Raw genomic sequence first — 18,423 nt, forward strand, 5'->3', positions numbered from 1 at the left:
AAGGGCAAAATGATGGTACCTACTTCATAGGTTGTTTTGAGAATTAAATTAGTTAATATATGTAAAGCACTTAGAATGAGGCTGAACACATATTAAGTGCTATGTAAATATTCACTATTATTATTACAGCCTTTACCAAAATTGAGAGTATTCTGTATTTATCTTCCCTCCCTCAACCTTCACTCCACCTTCTAAAGGTTTTGTAGTCTGACTTATGCTTTCAGTCACTAAATTAAAATTGATCTCTTAAAGGTCGCTAGTGACCTCATGATTGCCAAACACAGTATCTTTTTTCTAGTCCTCATTCTTCATGACCTCTGTATAGAATTTTCTGTAGTCTACTATACATTTCTCTTGAAATGCTTCTTCCTAGATTTTTGTTTTACTTCACCATTCTGGCTTTCTTTCTATTTTCTTTTATTCTCTTACCCCACAATAGTAGGATGCGCCTTCTTATATCAGGTCTTCTAATTTACAATCTAATTTATTTCTACAGTTTCAACTACAATTTTATGAACATAAGATAGCATGATATGATGTAGTGGTTTAAAATTTGTTTAAAGCAACTGTACTCTAACTTTCAAAGGAAATCTTATGCTGGAATTCCAGCTTTTGCAGCAGATAAAATCTGAGCTGTGTTGGGGATTGGGGTGGAGACCAGAACTTAATCAGCATGGCCAGCTACTTCTTCCCTTTGAAACTCTGAAGCACTTCCAAATAATCCAAAGATCAGCATATATATTTGCCTGCCAGATATTTCTAAATGGATATCTTAATAGCCACTCAAAACCAAACTGCTTGATAAGGGGATTAATATCCAGAATATATTAAAGAACTACAACTCAGCCACAAGAAACAACCTAATTCAAAAATGGGAAAGGACTTGAATAAACATTTCTCCAGAGACAATGTACAGATGACCAATAAGCACAAGAAAAGATGCTCAACAGCACTAATTATTAGAGTAATGAAAATCAAAACCACAATGAAATACTACTTCACACCCATTAGGATGGTTATTATTTTTTTAAAAAGCCAGAAAATAACAAATGTTGGCAAGGATGTGGAGAAGTTGGAACCATTTGGAAATATAAAATGGTGTAGCTTTTGTAGAAAACAGTATGGCAGTTCCTAAAAAAATTAAACACAGAATAACCATATGAACCAGAAATTCTGCTTCTGGTTGTATAACCAAAATAATTGAAAGCAGGGAATTGAATAGATATTTATACAACCATGTTTTATAGCAGCATTATTCACAATAGGCAGAAGATGGAAACAACCCAAGTGTCCATCGACAGATGAATGGATAAACAAAAGGTGGTCTATTTTCCTTCCTTCCTTCCTTCCTTCCTTTCTCTGTCTTTCTATCTACAGGAAATGTCATTTAGCCCTGAAAAGGAAGGAAATCCTGATACATGCTACAACATGGATGAATGTTAAAGATTATGCTAAGTGAATAAGCCAGACACCAAAGGACAAACATTATATGATTCCACTTACATGCAGTATTTAGGTAGGCAAATTCATAGAGATAGAAGTAGAAAAGAGGTTGTCAGGGGCTGAGGGGAGAGAGAAATGAAGAGTTACTGTTCTGTTGAACTAGAATTTTAGTATGGGAGGATGAAAAATTCTGGAGATAGGTAGGAGTGGTGGTTGCACAACAAAGTGAATGTGCTTAATACCACTGAACTGTCCACTTAAAAATGATAAATCAGTATATTTTACCACAATAAAAAAGTTAAAAGCCACATATATTATTTTATTTATACAAAATGTCCAGAATAGGCAAATCCTAGAGACAGAAAGTAGGTTAGTGGTTTCTAGGGCCTGTGAGTAAGGGGAGTGATTACTAATGGGTATGGGATTTCCTTCTGGGGTGAAAATGTTCCAAAATTAGATAGTGGCAATGGTTGCACAAATCTTTGAATACACTAAATAACACCAAATTGTGTACTTTTCAAAGTTGTGTACCTCTCAAGGGTGAGCTCTATTATGTATGAATTATATAATAAAGCTATCATTAGAAAAGCAAATATTCCAATAAAACAAAAAGGAAAGGAAAACCTTCAAACATTATGTTTCGTAGAGAATGAGCTCTAAATTCCTAAGTGCTGTGTTTGGAGACCTGGGCCCAAATCCCAGTTCTGCCACTTTCTAGCTGTGTAAGCTTGGACAAGTTACTTAACCTCTCTGAGCCTCAATTCTCTGTGTACTTTCAGGACACTTATAAAGGAGTGAGGAAAGCACGATTAGGAGGGCAGAGAAGTCGAATTGATGCAATCACAACGGAGACTTCAGTCAATCCTATGGGGAGCTCTGCAGCTGGGATGGCACTTGAGAATTATCTGGAAATAGATGTGGGCTGGCTGACCTGAGGGAGAAGAGGCATAACCCTGGGTGGGGTATTTTTCTTTATGTGGTAGAGATGAAGGTGGAACTACACTGTTTCTCTTCAGGGAACTACTTGCTGCCCAGCTGCCGGAAGTGCTTTCATCAGACAGCTTCCAACTGTCAGCTGATTCACGGTCTGTCTCAGCAGCAGAGATGTGCTTCATCTGAGGTCATACTTTTCTACGGGCAGCCTGCAAATGACTGAGCAAGGTAGGAGCGTAACGATCCAGCTATTTCGGCCGGGCGCGGTGGCTCACGCCTGTAATCCCAGCACTTTGGGAGGCCGAGGCGGGCGGATCACGAGGTCAGGATAACGAGCGGGCGGATCACGAGCTCCCTACTAAAAATACAAAAAATTAGCCGGGCGCGGTGGCGGGCGTCTGTAGTCCCAGCTACTCGGGAGGCTGAGGCAGGAGAATGGCGTGAACCCGGGAGGCGGAGCTTGCAGTGAGCGGAGATAGCGCCACTGCACTCCGACCTGGGCGACAGAGGGAGACTCCGTCTCAAAAAAACAATTCCAGCTGTTTCAGCCGAACATGGAACTCTCCGACAGGCAATACCTGCTCCTGAGAGCCAAATCTGGTTGGCTGAGCTTTTATCAGGCCTGCATTGCAGTTTGATTTCTTCCTCTTCCCAGTCCTGCTTCTGTTGCCGTTCTTTCACAGATGTTGATCCCTAGTAAGTGTGTTGCATTTCTCATTCTATCTTGGTGTTTCCTTTCTGAGAACTCAATCTGTGATATTTTGGTTGAGGGCAGCTCATGGAGGAGGACATAGCTGTAACCTCTCAGCAGCCAGCTCTCCTGGCAGTTAGAGGAATAAATGCCTTGGTCCTGAAGGAAGGATCCGAGCGCTACATTTCCTCTGACTCTTGGATTCATTTCGTAGAGTAAATTCACCCTATAAGGGAACCGCTCCTCCAGGATTGTTTGGTCTCTTTTTTTGGGGATGCTTACAAGAGTAAAATTAGGAGGCAAATCACAACTTCTGTCACTGAAAGTAGTCCCCAGAACACAGCTGATCTTGTCCCGCTCCTCTAATCTCCATTATGGATTCTTAGCCAGAATCTCTGGTGGTCTAAGTGGTTTACCTGGGAATGGGTGGTGACTGTTTTTTTTTGAGACAGGGTCTGGCTCTGTCACCCAGGCTGGAGTACAGTGGTATGATCTCACTGCAATCTCCAGCTTCCTGGCCCAGGTGATCCTCCTACTTCAGCCTCCCGAGTAGCTGGGACTGTAGGCATGCACCACTATGCCTGGCTAATTTGGCTAATTTTTATATTTTTTTGTGGAGACAGGGTTTTTCCATGTTGCCCAAGCTGGTCTCGAACTCCTGAGTTCAAGCAGTCTGCCTGCTTCAGCCTCCCATAGTGCTGGGATTACAGGTGTGAGCCACTGTACCCAGCAACTGTTTTACAGAAAAGCCTGAGCCTAGTTACTGTGACGTTTCTCAGGCCTTGCTCACTGCGTTTGTTCATTTACTGTCAACATTGGGCAGGGAAGTATCAAGAGATGCCCCAGTGGTAAATTAGATGCTAAATATCCTCTACTCCCTGATGTTACTTTACTTTGTGTTGATAAATCTGCTTTATTTCTTAAACACCATCTGTTGCTGAGATAGCACATTATGTGACATTAAAATCAGGTAATTATGTAGGTTGTTTTTGTTTTGTTTTGTTGTTTGAGATGAAATCCAGCTCTGTCACCCAGGCTGGAATGCAGCGACAAGATCATGGCTTACTGCAGCCCCTACCTTCTAGGCTCAGGTAATTCCTTCACCTCAGCCTCCCGAGTGGCTGGGACTGCAGGTGCACACCGCCATGCCTGGCTAACTTTTTGTGTTTTTTGTAGAGATAAGGTTTTGCCATGTTGCCCCACTGGTCCTGAACTCCTGGGCTCAAGTGATCCACCTACCTCGGCCTCTCAAAGTGCTGGGATTGCAGGTGTGAGTCACCAGCCCGGCCTATTATGTAGGTTTTAAAGATCAAATATAGTATTGTTGAATATGCTTTATTAATGGTTCTTTGATATATTATTAAAGTACTAATTGCAAAAGTTTTCAGATTATTACTTTGTGTATTGTCCCTTGCAAATATTATTATTATTATTATTATTATTTTCTTTGAGACAGAGTCTCTGTCTATTGACCAGGCTAGAGTGCAGTGGCATGATCTCAGCTCAATGCAGCCTCTGCCTCCCGGGTTGAAGTGATTCTCCTGCCTCAGCCTCCCAAGTAGCTGGGATTGTAGGTGTGCACCACCATCCCTGGCTAATTTTTGTATTATTAGTAGAGACAGAGTTTTTCCATGTTGGTCAGGCTGGTCTTGAACTCCTGACCTCAGGTGATCTGCCCACCTCAACCTCTCAAAATTTCTGGGATTACAGGCGTGAGCCACCGTGCCCAGTCCCTTGCAAATATTACTAATATAGCATCAAGGTAATTAGCAACAAAAGAAGTCACTCAACCAGAATGTTATCCAGTATGTTAGTGTAGTTTTATTTAGAACTTTATGTAGTAGTGAATGGTTTTTCAGTACCTACTCCCTTTTATCTATTCACTTGGAGGTTAGAATTGAAAAGGAGTTGGATTTTAACTTTCCTCAGTTATATATCCGTGTGATAAATATGCTGTCTAGCAGACCATCAAAACAGGTTAGCCTTGCTAGGGTTTTTGTTTGTTTTGTTTTTATTAGGGAGGCTATCTTCTCTCTGTTTTGACATCTAGGCTGCCTAATGAGGCCTTGAAAACCAGTCTCCAGCAGTGTCCCTGAAGACTTTGTAGTCTGGAATGAGGGGACCTTACAGCAGGTTTTCCCCACCTAATATCTTTAGTGAGATATACTTCATGTACTGTATAACTCATCCATTTAAAGTTTACAATTCAGTGGCTTTTACTATATTCACAGGTAGGGGCTGCCTTCACCACAGTCAATTTTGGAAGATTTTCCTCACCTCAGAAGAACCCTGTATCCTTTAGCTATCACTCCCCAATCCAATCCCATATAGTCCTAAGCAATTACCAGTCTACTTTCTGTCTCTATGGATTTGCTTATTCTAGCCATTTTATATAAATTGAGTAAGAATATGTAGTCTTTCATGACTGGCTTCTTTCACTTAGCATAATGTTTTAAAGGTCCATAAATGTGTAACATGTATCTGTACTTTATTCCTTTTTAATGGTGAATAATATTACATTGTATGGATATACCACATTTTGTTTATCCATTAATTGGTTGTTGCATGTTTGGGTTGTTTTCCTTTTGGTTATTGTGAATAATGCTGCTGTGAACATTTGCATACAAGCTTTTGTGTGGATACGTGTTTTCATTTCTCTTGGGTATACATCTAAGAGTAGAATTGTTGGATCATGCAGTAACTATGTATAACATTTTGAGGAACTGCCAAACTATTTTCCAAAGTGCATCATTTTATAATTCTACTATCAATGTATGAGTGTCTGATTTCTCCACATCTTTGCCAATACTTGTTATTATCTATCTTATTTATTATTTCCATCGTGGTGGAGGCCCGGAAGTAGTATCTCATTGTGGTTGGTTTGGATTTGCATTTCTCTGGTGACTGATGATGTTGAGGTCTTTTCATGTGTGTATTGGTCATTTGTATAACTTCTTTGGAAAAAAATGTTTATTCAGATCCTTTGCCCATTTTTAAATTGGATTTTTTTATTCTTAAGTTTTGACAGTTCCTTATTCATTCTAGATACTAGTCCGTTATCAGATACGTGATTTGCAAATATATTTTCCCATTTTGTGAGGTGTCTTAACTTTCTTGATAGTGTCCTTTGAAGCACAAAAGTGTTAAATTTTGATGAAGTACAATTTATTTTTTTTCTCGGTTGCTTTTTTCTTTCTTTCTTTTGATGGTATAGCTAAGAAACCATTGCCTAACCCAAGATCAAGAAGATTTACTACCATGTTTTCTTCTAAGTGTTTTCTAGTTTTAGCTCTTATATTTTGTTTTATGTTTCATTTTGAGTTGATTTTTGTAATGTCAGAAGGGGCTTCAACTTTTTTTTAATATGGATATCCATTTTTTCCAGCATTATTTGGTGAAATGACTAGTCTTTCTCCATTGAATGATCTTGACATGCTGTTGAAAGCCAGTTAACCATAAATGAGTTTATTTTAGGACTCTCAATTCTATTCCGTTGATCTTTATGTCTATCCTTATGTTAGTACCACATTGTCTTTATTACTCTTGCTCTAGTAAGTTTTGAAATTGCAAAGTGTGAGTCCTCCAACTTTATTCTTCTTTTTCAAGATTGTTTTGGCTGTTCTCGTTCCCTTGAGTTTACCTATGAATTTTAGTATCAGTTTATTTTTTGCAAAAAATAATCTAGTTGGGATTTTGAAAGCGATTGTATCGAATCCGTAGATCAGTTTGGAAGTTTTGGCATCTCTATTAGTGTTCTATAAGGAAACTACTACTGTAACAAATTACCACGAACTTAGTGGTTCAAAACAACACATATTTAATATTTTACAGGTCTGGGGGTTTTCTGGGCTAAAATCAAGTTGTTGAGGGCAGGTATGATGGCTCACATCTGTAATCCCAACACTTTGGGAGGGCTAGGACAGGTGGATCACTTGAAGCCAGGAGTTCGAGACCAGCCTGGCCAACATGGCAAAACCCGGTCTTGACTAAAAATACAAAAATTTAGCCAGGCATGGTGGTACACGCCTGTAATCCCAGCTACTTGGTGGCAGAAGCACCCGGGAGGCAGAGGTTGCAGTGAGCCGAGATCATGCCACTGCACTCTAGCCTCGGTGACAGAGCGAGACACTGTCTCAAAAAAAAAATAAGTAAATAAATAAAACCAAGTTGTTGGCAGAGCTGTATTCCATCTAGAGGCTTTTCTTGGAAAGAATCTCTTTCCATGTCTTTTTCCAGTTTCTAGAAGCTGTCTGCATTCTGTGGCTCACAGCCCCTTCCTTTTTTATACTGTATCATTTTTTTTTTCCTGAGGTTCAAGGGATTTTATTATTATTTTTTCTTTTTTTTATTATTATTATACTTTAAGTTTTAGGGTACATGTGCACAATGTGCAGGTTAGTTACATATGTATACATGTGCCATGCTGGTGTGCTGCACCCATTAACTTGTCATTTAGCATTAGGTATATCTCCTAATGCTATCCCTCCCCTCTCCCCCCACCCCACAACAGTCCCCAGAGTGTGATGTTCCCCTTCATGTGTCCATGTGTTCTCATTGTTCAGTTCCCATCTATGAGTGAGAACATGCGGTGTTTGGTTTTTTGTCCTTGTGATAGTTTACTGAGAATGATGATTTCCAATTTCATCCATGTCCCTACAAAGGACATGAACTCATCATTTTTTATGGCTGCATAGTATTCCATGGTGTATATGTGCCACATTTTCTTAATCCAGTCTATCATTGTTGGACATTTGGGTTGGTTCCAAGTGTTTGCTATTGTGAATAATGCCGCAATAAACATACGTGTGCATGTGTCTTTATAGAAGCATGATTTATAATCCTTTGGGTATATACCCAGTAATGGGATGGCTGGGTCAAATGGTATTTCTAGTTCTAGATCCCTGAGGAATTGTCACACTGACTTCCACAATGGTTGAACTAGTTTACAGTCCCACCAACAGTGTAAAAGTGTTCCTATTTCTCCACATCCTCTCCAGCACCTGTTGTTTCCTGACTTTTTAATGATTGCCATTCTAACTGGTGTGAGATGGTATCTCATTGTGGTTTTGATTTGCATTTCTCTGATGGCCAGTGATGATGAGCATTTTTTCATGTGTCTGTTGGCTGCATAAATGTCTTCTCTTGAGAAGTGTCCATTCATATCCTTTGCCCACTTTTTGATGGGGTTGTTTTTTTCTTGTACATTTGTTTGAGTTCATTGTAGATTCTGGATGTTAGCCCTTTTTCAGATGAGTAGGTTGCGAAAATGTTCTCCCATTCTGTAGGTTGCCTGTTCACTCTGATGGTAGTTTCTTTTGCTGTGCAGAAGCTCTTTAGTTTAATTAGATCCCATTTGTCAATTTTGGCTTTTGTTGCCATTGCTTTTGGTGTTTTAGACATGAAGTCCTTGCCCATGCCTATGTCCTGAATGGTAATGCCTAGGTTTTCTTCTAGGGTTTTTATGGTTTTAGGTCTAATGTTTAAGTCTTTAATCCATCTTGAATTAATTTTTGTATAAGGTGTAAGGAAGGGATCCAGTTTCAGCTTTCTACATAGGGCTAGCCAGTTTTCCCAGCACCGTTTATTAAATAGGGAATCCTTTCCCCATTGCTTGTTTTTCTCAGGTTTGTCAAAGATCAGATAGTTGTAGATATGCGGAGTTATTTCTGAGGCCTCTGTTCTGTTCCATTGATCTATATCTCTGTTTTGGTACCAGTACCATGCTGTTTTGGTTACTGTAGCCTTGTAGTATAGTTTGAAGTCAGGTAGCATGATGCCTCCAGCTTTGTTCTTTTGGCTTAGGATTGACTTGGCAATGCAGGCTCTTTTTTGGTTCCATATGAACTTTAAAGTAGTTTTTTCCAATTCTGTGAAGAAAGTCATTGGTAGCTTGATGGTGATGGCATTGAATCTATAAATTACCTTGGGCAGTATGGCCATTTTCATGATATTGATTCTTCCTACCCATGAGCATGGAATGTTCTTCCATTTGTTTGTATCCTCTTTTATTTCATTGAGCAGTGGTTTTTAGTTCTCCTTGAAGAGGTCCTTCACGTCCCTTGTAAGCTGGATTCCTAAGTATTTTATTCTCTTTGAAGCAATTGTGAATGGGAGTTCACTCATGATTTGACTCTCTGTTTGTCTGTTATTGGTGTGTAAGAATGCTTGTGATTTTTGCACATTGATTTTGTATCCTGAGACTTTGCTGAAGTTGCTTATCAGCTTAAGGAGATTTTGGGCTGAGACAATGGGGTTTTCTAGATATACAATCATGTCATCTGCAAACAGGGAAAATTTGACTTCGTCTTTTCCTAACTGAATACCCTTTATTTCCTTCTTCTGCCTAATTGCCCTGGCCAGAACTTCCAACATTATGTTGAATAGGAGTGGTGAGAGAGGGCATCTCTGTCTTGTGCCAGTTTTCAAAGGGAATGCTTCCAGTTTTTGCCCATTCAGTATGATATTGGCTGTGGGTTTGTCATAGATAGCTCTTATTATTTTGAGATACATCCCATCAATACCTAATTTATTGACAGTTTTTAGCATGAAGTGTTGTTGAATTTTGTCAAAGGCCTTTTCTGCATCTATTGAGATAATCATGTGGTTTTTATCTTTGGTTCTGTTTATATGCTGGATTACATTTATTGATTTGCGTATATTGAACCAGCCTTGCATCCCAGGGATGAAGCCCACTTGATCATGGTGGATAAGCTTTTTGATGTGCTGCTGGATTCAGTTTGCCAGTATTTTATTGAGGATTTTTGCATTGATGTTCATCAAGGATATTGGTCTAAAATTTCTTTTTTGGTTGTGTCTCTGCCCGGCTTTGGTATCAGGATGATGCTGGCCTCATAAAATGAGTTAGGGAGGATTCCCTCTTTTTCTATTGATTGGAATAGTTTCAGAAGGAATGGTACCAGTTCCTCCTTGTACCTCTGGTAGAATTCGGCTGTGAATCCATCTGGTCCTGGACTCTTTTTGGTTGGTAAGCTATTGATTATTGCCACAATTTCAGATCCTGTTATTGGTCTATTCAGAGATTCAACTTCTTCCTTGTTTAGTCTTGGGAGAGTGTATGTGTCGAGGAATTTATCCATTTCTTCTAGATTTTCTAGTTTATTTGCGTAGAGGTGTTTGTAGTATTCTCTGATGGTAGTTTGTATTTCTGTGGGATCAGTGGTGATATCCCCTTTATCATTTTTTATTGTGCCTATTTGATTCTTTTCTCTTTTTTTCTTTATTAGTCTTGCTAGTGGTGTATCAATTTTGTTGATCCTTTCAATAAACCAGCTCCTGGATTCATTAATTTTTTGAAGGGTTTTTTTGGTTTCTATTTCCTTCAGTTCTGCTCTGATTTTAGTTATTTCTTGCCTTCTGCTAGCTTTTGAATGTGTTTGCTCTTGCTTTTCTAGTTCTTTTAATTGTGATGTTAGGGTGTCAATTTTGGATCTTTCCTGCTTTCTCTTGTGGGCATTTAGTGCTATAAATTTCCCTCTACACACTGCTTTGAATGTGTCCCAGAGATTCTGGTATGTTGTGTCTTTGTTCTCGTTGGTTGCAAAGAACATCTTTATTTCTGCCTTCATTTCGTTATGTACCCAGTAGTTATTCAGGAGCAGGTTGTTCAGTTTCCATGTAGTTGAGCGGTTTTGAGTGAGCTTCTTAATCCTGAGTTCTAGTTTGATTGCACTGTGGTCTGAGAGACAGTTTGTTATAATTTCTGTTCTTTTACATTTGCTGAGGAGAGCTTTACTTCCAACTATGTGGTCAATTTTGGAATAGGTGTGGTGTGGTGCTGAAAAAAATGTATATTCTATTGATTTAGGGTGGAGAGTTCTGTAGATGTCTATTAGGTCTGCTTGGTGGAGAGCTGAGTTCAATTCCTGGGTATCCTTGTTAACTTTCTGTCTTGTTGATCTGTCTAATGTTGACAGTGGGGTGTTAAAGTCTCCCATTATTATTGTGTGGGAGTCTAAGTCTCTTTGTAGGTCACTCAGGACTTGCTTTATGAATCTGGGTGCTCCTGTATTGGGTGCATATATATTTAGGATAGTTAGCTCTTCTTGTTGAATTGATCCCTTTACCATTATGTAATGGACTTCTTTGTCTCTTTTGATCTTTGTTGGTTTAAAGTCTGTTTTATCCGAGACTAGGATTGCACCCCCTGCCTTTTTTTGTTTTCCATTTGCTTGGTAGATCTTCCTCCATCCTTTTATTTTGAGCCTATGTGTGTCTCTGCACGTGAGATGGGTTTCCTGAATACAGCACACTGATGGGTCTTGACTCTTTATCCAATTTACCAGTCTGTGTCTTTTAATTGGAGCATTTAGCCCATGTACATTTAATGTTAATATTGTTATGTGTGAATTTGATCCTGTCATTATGATGTTAGCTGGTTATTTTGCTCGTTAGTTGATGCAGTTTCTTCCTAGTCTCGATGGTCTTTACATTTTGGCATGTTTTGCAGCGGCTGGTACCGGTTGTTCCTTTCCATGTTTAGTGCTTCCTTCAGGAGCTCTTGTAGGGCAGTCCTGGTGGTGACAGAATCTCTCAGCATTTGCTTGTCTGTAAAGTATTTTATTTCTCCTTCACTTATGAAGCTTAGTTTGGCTGGATATGAAATTCTGGGTTGAAAATTCTTTTCTTTAAGAATGTTGAATATTGGCCCCCACTCTCTTCTGGCTTGTAGAGTTTCTGCCGAGAGATCAGCTGTTAGTCTGATGGGCTTCCCTTTGTGGGTAACCCGACCTTTCTCTCTGGCTGCCCTTAACATTTTTTCCTTCATTTCAACTTTGGTGAATCTGACAATTATGTGTCTTGGAGTTGCTCTTCTCGAGGAGTATCTTTGTGGCGTTCTATGTATTTCCAGAATCTGAATGTTGGCCTGCCTTGCTAGATGGGGGAAGTTCTCCTGGATAATATCCTGCACAGTGTTTTCCAACTTGGTTCCATTCTCCCTGTCACTTTCAGGTATACCAATCAGACGCAGATTTGGTCTTTTCACATAGTCCCATATTTCTTGGAGGCTTTGTTTGTTTCTTTTTATTCTTTTTTCTCTAAACTTCCCTTCTCGCTTCATTTCATTCATTTGATCTTCCGTCACTGATACCCTTTCTTCCAGTTGATTGCATCGGCTCCTGAGGCGTCTGCATTCTTCACGTAGTTCTTGAGCCTTGGCTTTCAGCTCCATCAGCTCCTTTAAGCACTTCTCTGTATCGGTTATTCTAGTTATACATTCGTCTAAATTTTTTTCAAGGTTTTCAACTTCTTTGCCTTTGGTTTGAATTTCCTCCTGTAGCTCGGAGTAGTTTGATCGTCTGAAGCCTTCTTCTCTCTACTCGTCAAAGTCATTCTCCGTCCAGCTTTGTTCTGTTGCTGGTGAGGAGCTGCGTTCTTTTGGAGGAGGAGAGGTGCTCTGCTTTTTAGAGTTACCAGTTTTTCTGCTCTGTTTTTTCCCCATCTTTGTGGTTTTATCTACTTTTGGTCTTTGATGATGGTGATGTACAGATGGGTTTTTGGTGTGGATGTCCTTTCTGTTTGTTAGTTTTCCTTCTAACAGACAGGACCCTCAGCTGCAGGTCTGTTGGAGTTTGCTAGAGGTCCACTCTGGACCCTGTTTGCCTGGGTATCAGCAGCGGTGTCTGCAGAACCGCGGATTTTCGTGATCCGTGAATGCTGCTGTCTGATGGTTCCTCTGGAAGTTTTGTCTCAGAGGAGTACCCGGCCGTGTGAGGTGTCAGTCTGCCTCTACTGGGGGGTGCCTCCCAGTTAGGCTGCTCGGGGGTCAGGGGTCAGGGACTCACTTGAGGAGGCAGTCTGCCCGTTCTCAGATCTCCAGCTGCATGCTGGGAGAACCACTGCTTTCCTTAAAGCTGTCAGACAGGGACATTTAAGTCTGCAGAGGTTACTGCTGTCTTTTTGTTTGTCTGTGCCCTGCCCCCAGAGGTGGAGCCTACCGAGGCAGGCAGGCCTCCTTGAGCTGTGGTGGGCTCCACCCAGTTGGAGCTTCCCGGCTGCTTTGTTTACCTAAGCGAGCCTGGGCAATGGCGGGCGCCCCTCCCCCAGCCTCGCTGCTGCCTTGCAGTTTGATCTCAGGCTGCTGTGCTAGCAATCAGCGAGACTCCGTGGGTAGGACCCTTCGAGCCAGGTGCGGGATATAATCTCCTGGTGCGCCGTTTCCTAAGCCCGTCGGAAAAGCGCAGTATTCGGGTGGGAGTGGCCCGATTTTCCAGGTGCCGTCTGTCACCCCTGTCCTTGACCAGGAAAGGGAACTCCCTGATCCCTTGGGCTTCCCGAGTGAGGCAGTGCCTCGCCCTGCTTCGGCTGGCGAACGGTGCGCTGCACCCACTGTCCTGCGCCCACTGTCTGGCACTGCCTAGTGAGATGAACCCAGTACCTCAGATGGAAATGCAGAAATCACCCGTCTTCTGTTTCGCTCACACTGGGAGCTATAGACCAGAGCTGTTCCTATTCGGCCATCTTGGCTCCTCCCTATACCGTATCATTTTAACCTCTGCTTCCATTGTCACATTTCCTGTCTCTGACTTTAAGCCTCTTGCCTCCCTCTTATAAGGACTATGTGATTACATTGAACCCACTCAGATAATCCAGGATAATTGCTACATCTGAAGAATCTTAATCACATCTGTAAAGTCCCTTTTGTCAGGTTCTGGATGTTAGGGTGTGGACATATTTGGTGAGGGGCATTATTCTGTTTACCATGCCATCATAACAACATCTCATCTTCTGATCCATGAACATGGGATGTCTCCCCATTTATTGGATCTTAATTTCTTTCAACAATGTTTTGTTGACGTTTTATCTTTTTTCAACTTTTATTTTAGAATTGGGGGGGCACATGTGCAGGTTTGCTACAAAGGAATATTTCACGGTGCTGAAGTTTGGAGTACGTATGAATGAATCTGTTACCCAGGTAGTGAGCATAGTACCCAATAAGTATTTTTTTTCAACCCTAACCCTCTCCCTTCTCCATCTTGTATTCATCAGTGTCTGTTGTTCCCATTTTTACAACCACATATACCCAGTGTTTAGCACCTTCTTGTAAGTGAGAACATTTAGTCTTTGAATTTCTGTTTCTGCATTAATTAACATAGCATAATGGTTTCCAGGTGCATTCATGTTTTTGTGAAGTACATGGCTGTGTAGTATTCCATGGTGTATATGTACCATGGGATGTACCTCATTTTCTTTATTCAATCCACTGTTGGTGGGCACCTGAGCTGATTCTATGTTTTTGCTAATTTGAATAGTGCTGTAATGAATATACAGGTACACGTATGTGTCTTTTTGGTAGAATGACTTATTTTCCTTGGTTGGATTTACTCCTAAGATATTTTTTTTTTCATGCTATCATAAATGGAATTGTTTCCTTTGTTTCATTTTTTAATTGTTTGTTGCTAGTGTATATAGATATAAATATAACTGATTTTTGTTTGTTGATCTTGTACTCCTAACCTTGTGAAATTTATTTATTTATTTAAATTTTAAATAGTATCTTATTGAATGTTTTATTCACAGAAAAATAAGCTTTAATCTACAATGAATGCCAGATTATACAGCAGAGAGCAATTTTCTTAGTTTTCCACACTGATAGAAAGGTTCTTACTAAGTGAAAAAAGCCATAAAATTATATTCACAAATAGAGTACTCTGTCTCAAAACATTCCACATGATTTTTCACAATACTAATACAATTAAATCAGTCATTTAGGTTAAAGTATAACAGTGATAAAAAAATGCAAAATCTAATATAAATTACATTAAAACTTTTGTTATATCAAATCAGAAATGCAAATTTCTTGCTAAATACAGAAAAATGGTAAAATATATAGTAATTTATGATATTACATTAATGATACAGAATAGGAAAGTGGTAAACTCCAAAAATCTATAGGCATATCTGCAAACTTCAGACTTCAAAGTAGAATCTGACCACCCAAACATTAATGTAGCATTTGTCTAATTTTTGTTTTGTTTTGTTTCTGAGACGGAGTCTCACTCTATCACCCAGGGTGGAGTGTGATGGCGCCATCCTGGCCCACTGCATCCTCCACCTCCCAGGTTCAAGTGACTCTCCAGCCTCAGTCGGTCGAGTAGGCGGTACCACAGGCATGCGCCACCACACCCGGCTATCCCTTCATTTCTGCAGAGACAGGGTTTCAGCATGTTGGCCAGGCTGGTCTCCAACTGCCGACCTCAGGTGATCCGCTTGCCTCAGCCTCCGAAAGTGCTGGGATTACAGGTGTGAGCCACCATTCCCAGCGCCATTTGTCTAATTTGAAGATACAGTTGTCCCTTGCTATCCGTGGGGTTTTGGTTTCATGACCCCCTAGGACCTGAGGATGCTTAAGTCCCTTAGATAAAATCACATAAGGCCGGGTGTAGTGGTTCACGCCTGTAATCCCAGCACTTTGTGAGGCCAAGGCAGGCAGATCATCCGAGATCAGGAGTTTGAGACCAGCCTGGCCAACACCCTTGTGGAATGAATTTATTACTCAAATAGAGATAAACTCTTATCTTCCTTTCCAATCTGGAATCCTTGGTCCTTATCAAGTCACAAAACTCAGTGTTGTTTGTGCCATAGAATGCATTGTATTAAGGGATTTTTCTGCTTGCATTAGACTGGGAAATGCTTTTTAATGTGCTATTGTGTTATTAAAGAATATGATCCCAGGGAAGCAAGAGTGAGAGAAAATGAAATGAGACAGGGAAGGAGGGTAAGGCAACATAAGGATGTGTCATAGAGCTGGTTACCGTTTGGTATCAAGTAGCAACTGATTGCTCAATCTCCCCGATTTGTCTTATAAAGGAGCAGAGAGAATCGCCTTTCATGCCCATCTTTCATTTCATGAGATTCAGACCTGGGAAATATTTTGCTATTAAAGGTATATTTTGCATACCCCTCTGTAACTTTCACCATTATTGATTTCACAGTTTGGGTTGTAGGAATTGTAGAAATTGCTCTATTGCTGTTACCACTCTGTATAACCTACAAACTTAAGTACCTTAAATTCCCTGTGTATATGGTGTAGGTTTTTCAGTTCCAATGTGGAAAAGGGGGTTGGCCATAGTTCATAGCCTTGTTAGAGTCTATAACAACTCTTAATGATTGGAAGTGTAAAATAAATAAGAACAAGCATTCAGTACATTTAAGAAATTTTTTTCTTTTTCAGTGTCATATTCTTTTCTTCTTTCCTATTATTTTCTTTAGTGTTTATTCCTTATTTTCTGCATACGTTTTAGAAACATAAAGAATCACTGTATAGCAAAATAGCTAATTATGAGGTATCATACAATGATACTGCTCTTCTCTTCCCTCCTCTCTCTAGTTCCTGAATCCTTAATCATTCCCTTTTCTTCTGACTTCCCTTCCTGAAAACTTTAGTTCAAACCTGGAAGAAGCAAGAGAAAAGGAAGTGAGATGGGAAGAAGGGATAGTAGCAGTGGCCTGAAAGGGTATATTGGAGCCCAACTGGAGCAGTGGCCTAGCATGGGGTGCTAGAGCCAAAGTGGGGTAAGGAGGGTATCCACATGAAGGGGGATATAATTTGAGATGTCAGAGTCTGAAAGGGTTGAGGATGACTTTTGTATAGGGGTGAAGGGGAGCATAGAGCCATAGGGTGTTAGTGTTCAGATGGGGTGAAGTGGGCATAGCAGGGGGTGGCAGCAGTAGGTGCAGGTTTTTTGAGCTTGAGCACAGTGAGAAGAGTGTCCTTATTGGCGGGGAGGAGCTGTGGTGGCAATGAAAGATTAGTTATTTATAGATATTGATCAACTAAGTAAATCAATTAAGGATAACAGGAGCCAAATTTCTCACTATCAGAAAAAGTAGCTAAAATGTAGACCAGGCCAGGCGCGGTGGCTCATGCCTGTAATCCCAACACTTTGGGAGGCCAAGGCGGGTGGATCACCTGAGGTCATGAGTTCAAGACCAGCCTGGCCAACATGACGAAACCCCGTCTCTACTAAAAAATACAAAAATTAGCTCGGTGTGGTGGCATGCACCTGTAGTCTCAGCTACTCAGGAGACTGAGGCAGGAGAATCGCTTGAACCCAGGAGGTGGGGGTGGCAGTGAGCTGAGATTGCACCATAGCACTCCAGCCTGGGCAACAAGCAAGACTCCGTCTGAAAAATAAAATAAGATAAGAAAAGATAAAGACCAGGGAGAAAACGTGAATGAACTCTGGGTTTTGGATTGTAATTGGAGATACCCACGTGAACTCATGGTTTTTAGTATATATTGGAATATATATATATATATATATATATATATTCATATATATATGGCATTCGGTTAACTGAGAGGGCCTTAGAGCAGTAATATCCCAATAGCAATAAGCACACCTAATGCCCATATCTTGGTTTCCAAGTACTTTTCTCCGATAAAAGGAACAAAGCCTCCTTGGAGAAATGGCTGAATTTAGGGGTGAGGCAGAGAAAGTATCAAATGAGCCTTGAACATGTTCTTATGCCAGAAAGCAGGGAGGTTCTTAAAGAATTATAGCAACACATCAAAAAGGATACAAAAGCCAGCTTTGAAGAGATTCCCATTAGCCAAATATGGGATGAATTGAGTGTCAAAATAATGATAATAATGGATATAACCAACCCATTGAATGAAATAGAAACCCATGAGGTCATTGTGTCAATGGTTTTTTTTTTTTAAAGGCCAGGTGCCATGGCTCATGCCTATAATCCCAGCACTTCGGGAGGCTGAGGAGGGAAGATCACATGAGCCCAGGAGTTTGAGACCAGCCTGGGCAACATGGCAAAACACCATCTCTACAAAAATTTTAAAAAATTAGCCGGGCATGGTGGTGCATGCCTGTGGTCTCAGCTACTTTAGGAGGCTGAGGTGGGAGGATCGCTTGGGCCCAGAAGGTCAAGGCTGCAGTGAGCTGGGATTGCTCCACTGCACTGCAGCCTGGGCGACAGAATGAAACCCTGTCTCCAAAATAAAATATTTTTAGAAAGAGTAAGTTGAAAATTTGATGAGTATATTGGCATAATGTCAATATGGTTCCCATGAGATACTTTAATTATAAGGGGAAAAAGGTAACTTTAAAATGAGGAATCCAGGCAAACACTACTTTGATCAAATGAGCAAAGTTAACCTCACCAGTGATGGGAGAAATCAAAGTTGTGTGCCATTTGATAGGAAACAATAAGAACATGGCTCCACTTCTATGATATTTCTGCCAAAGATGGATAACCTGAATCTAATCATGATGAAATAACAGGCACTACTGAGGGACATTCTTCAAAATAGCTAGCCTGAAGTCTTCGTAAGTGTCAGAAGTCGGAAAGTTAAGACTACAGGTGGTTCCAGATTGAAG

General features: G+C 40.5%; 1 protein-coding gene across 3 annotated transcripts in view; it reads left to right on the top strand.

Moving 5' to 3' along the window:
- The window catches only part of ZSWIM5 (zinc finger SWIM-type containing 5), a 189,892-nt gene that overhangs the window by 12,787 nt on the left and 158,682 nt on the right, over positions 1-18,423 (top strand). Inside the window, exon 1 of one of the 3 annotated variants that reach the window (XM_055347357.2) lies at positions 2,440-2,604. The exons of the other annotated variants lie outside the window; for them this stretch is intronic. Coding sequence (XP_055203332.1) covers positions 2,592-2,604 — 13 coding nt within the window. The 5' untranslated portion in view covers positions 2,440-2,591. Of the gene's footprint in view, positions 1-2,439; positions 2,605-18,423 lie in introns of those variants that run through there. 3 annotated transcript variants of the gene reach the window in all.

The sequence above is a fragment of the Gorilla gorilla genome, chromosome 1 (genome assembly GCF_029281585.2).
Source record: "Gorilla gorilla gorilla isolate KB3781 chromosome 1, NHGRI_mGorGor1-v2.1_pri, whole genome shotgun sequence".
Lineage (NCBI taxonomy): Eukaryota > Metazoa > Chordata > Mammalia > Primates > Hominidae > Gorilla > Gorilla gorilla.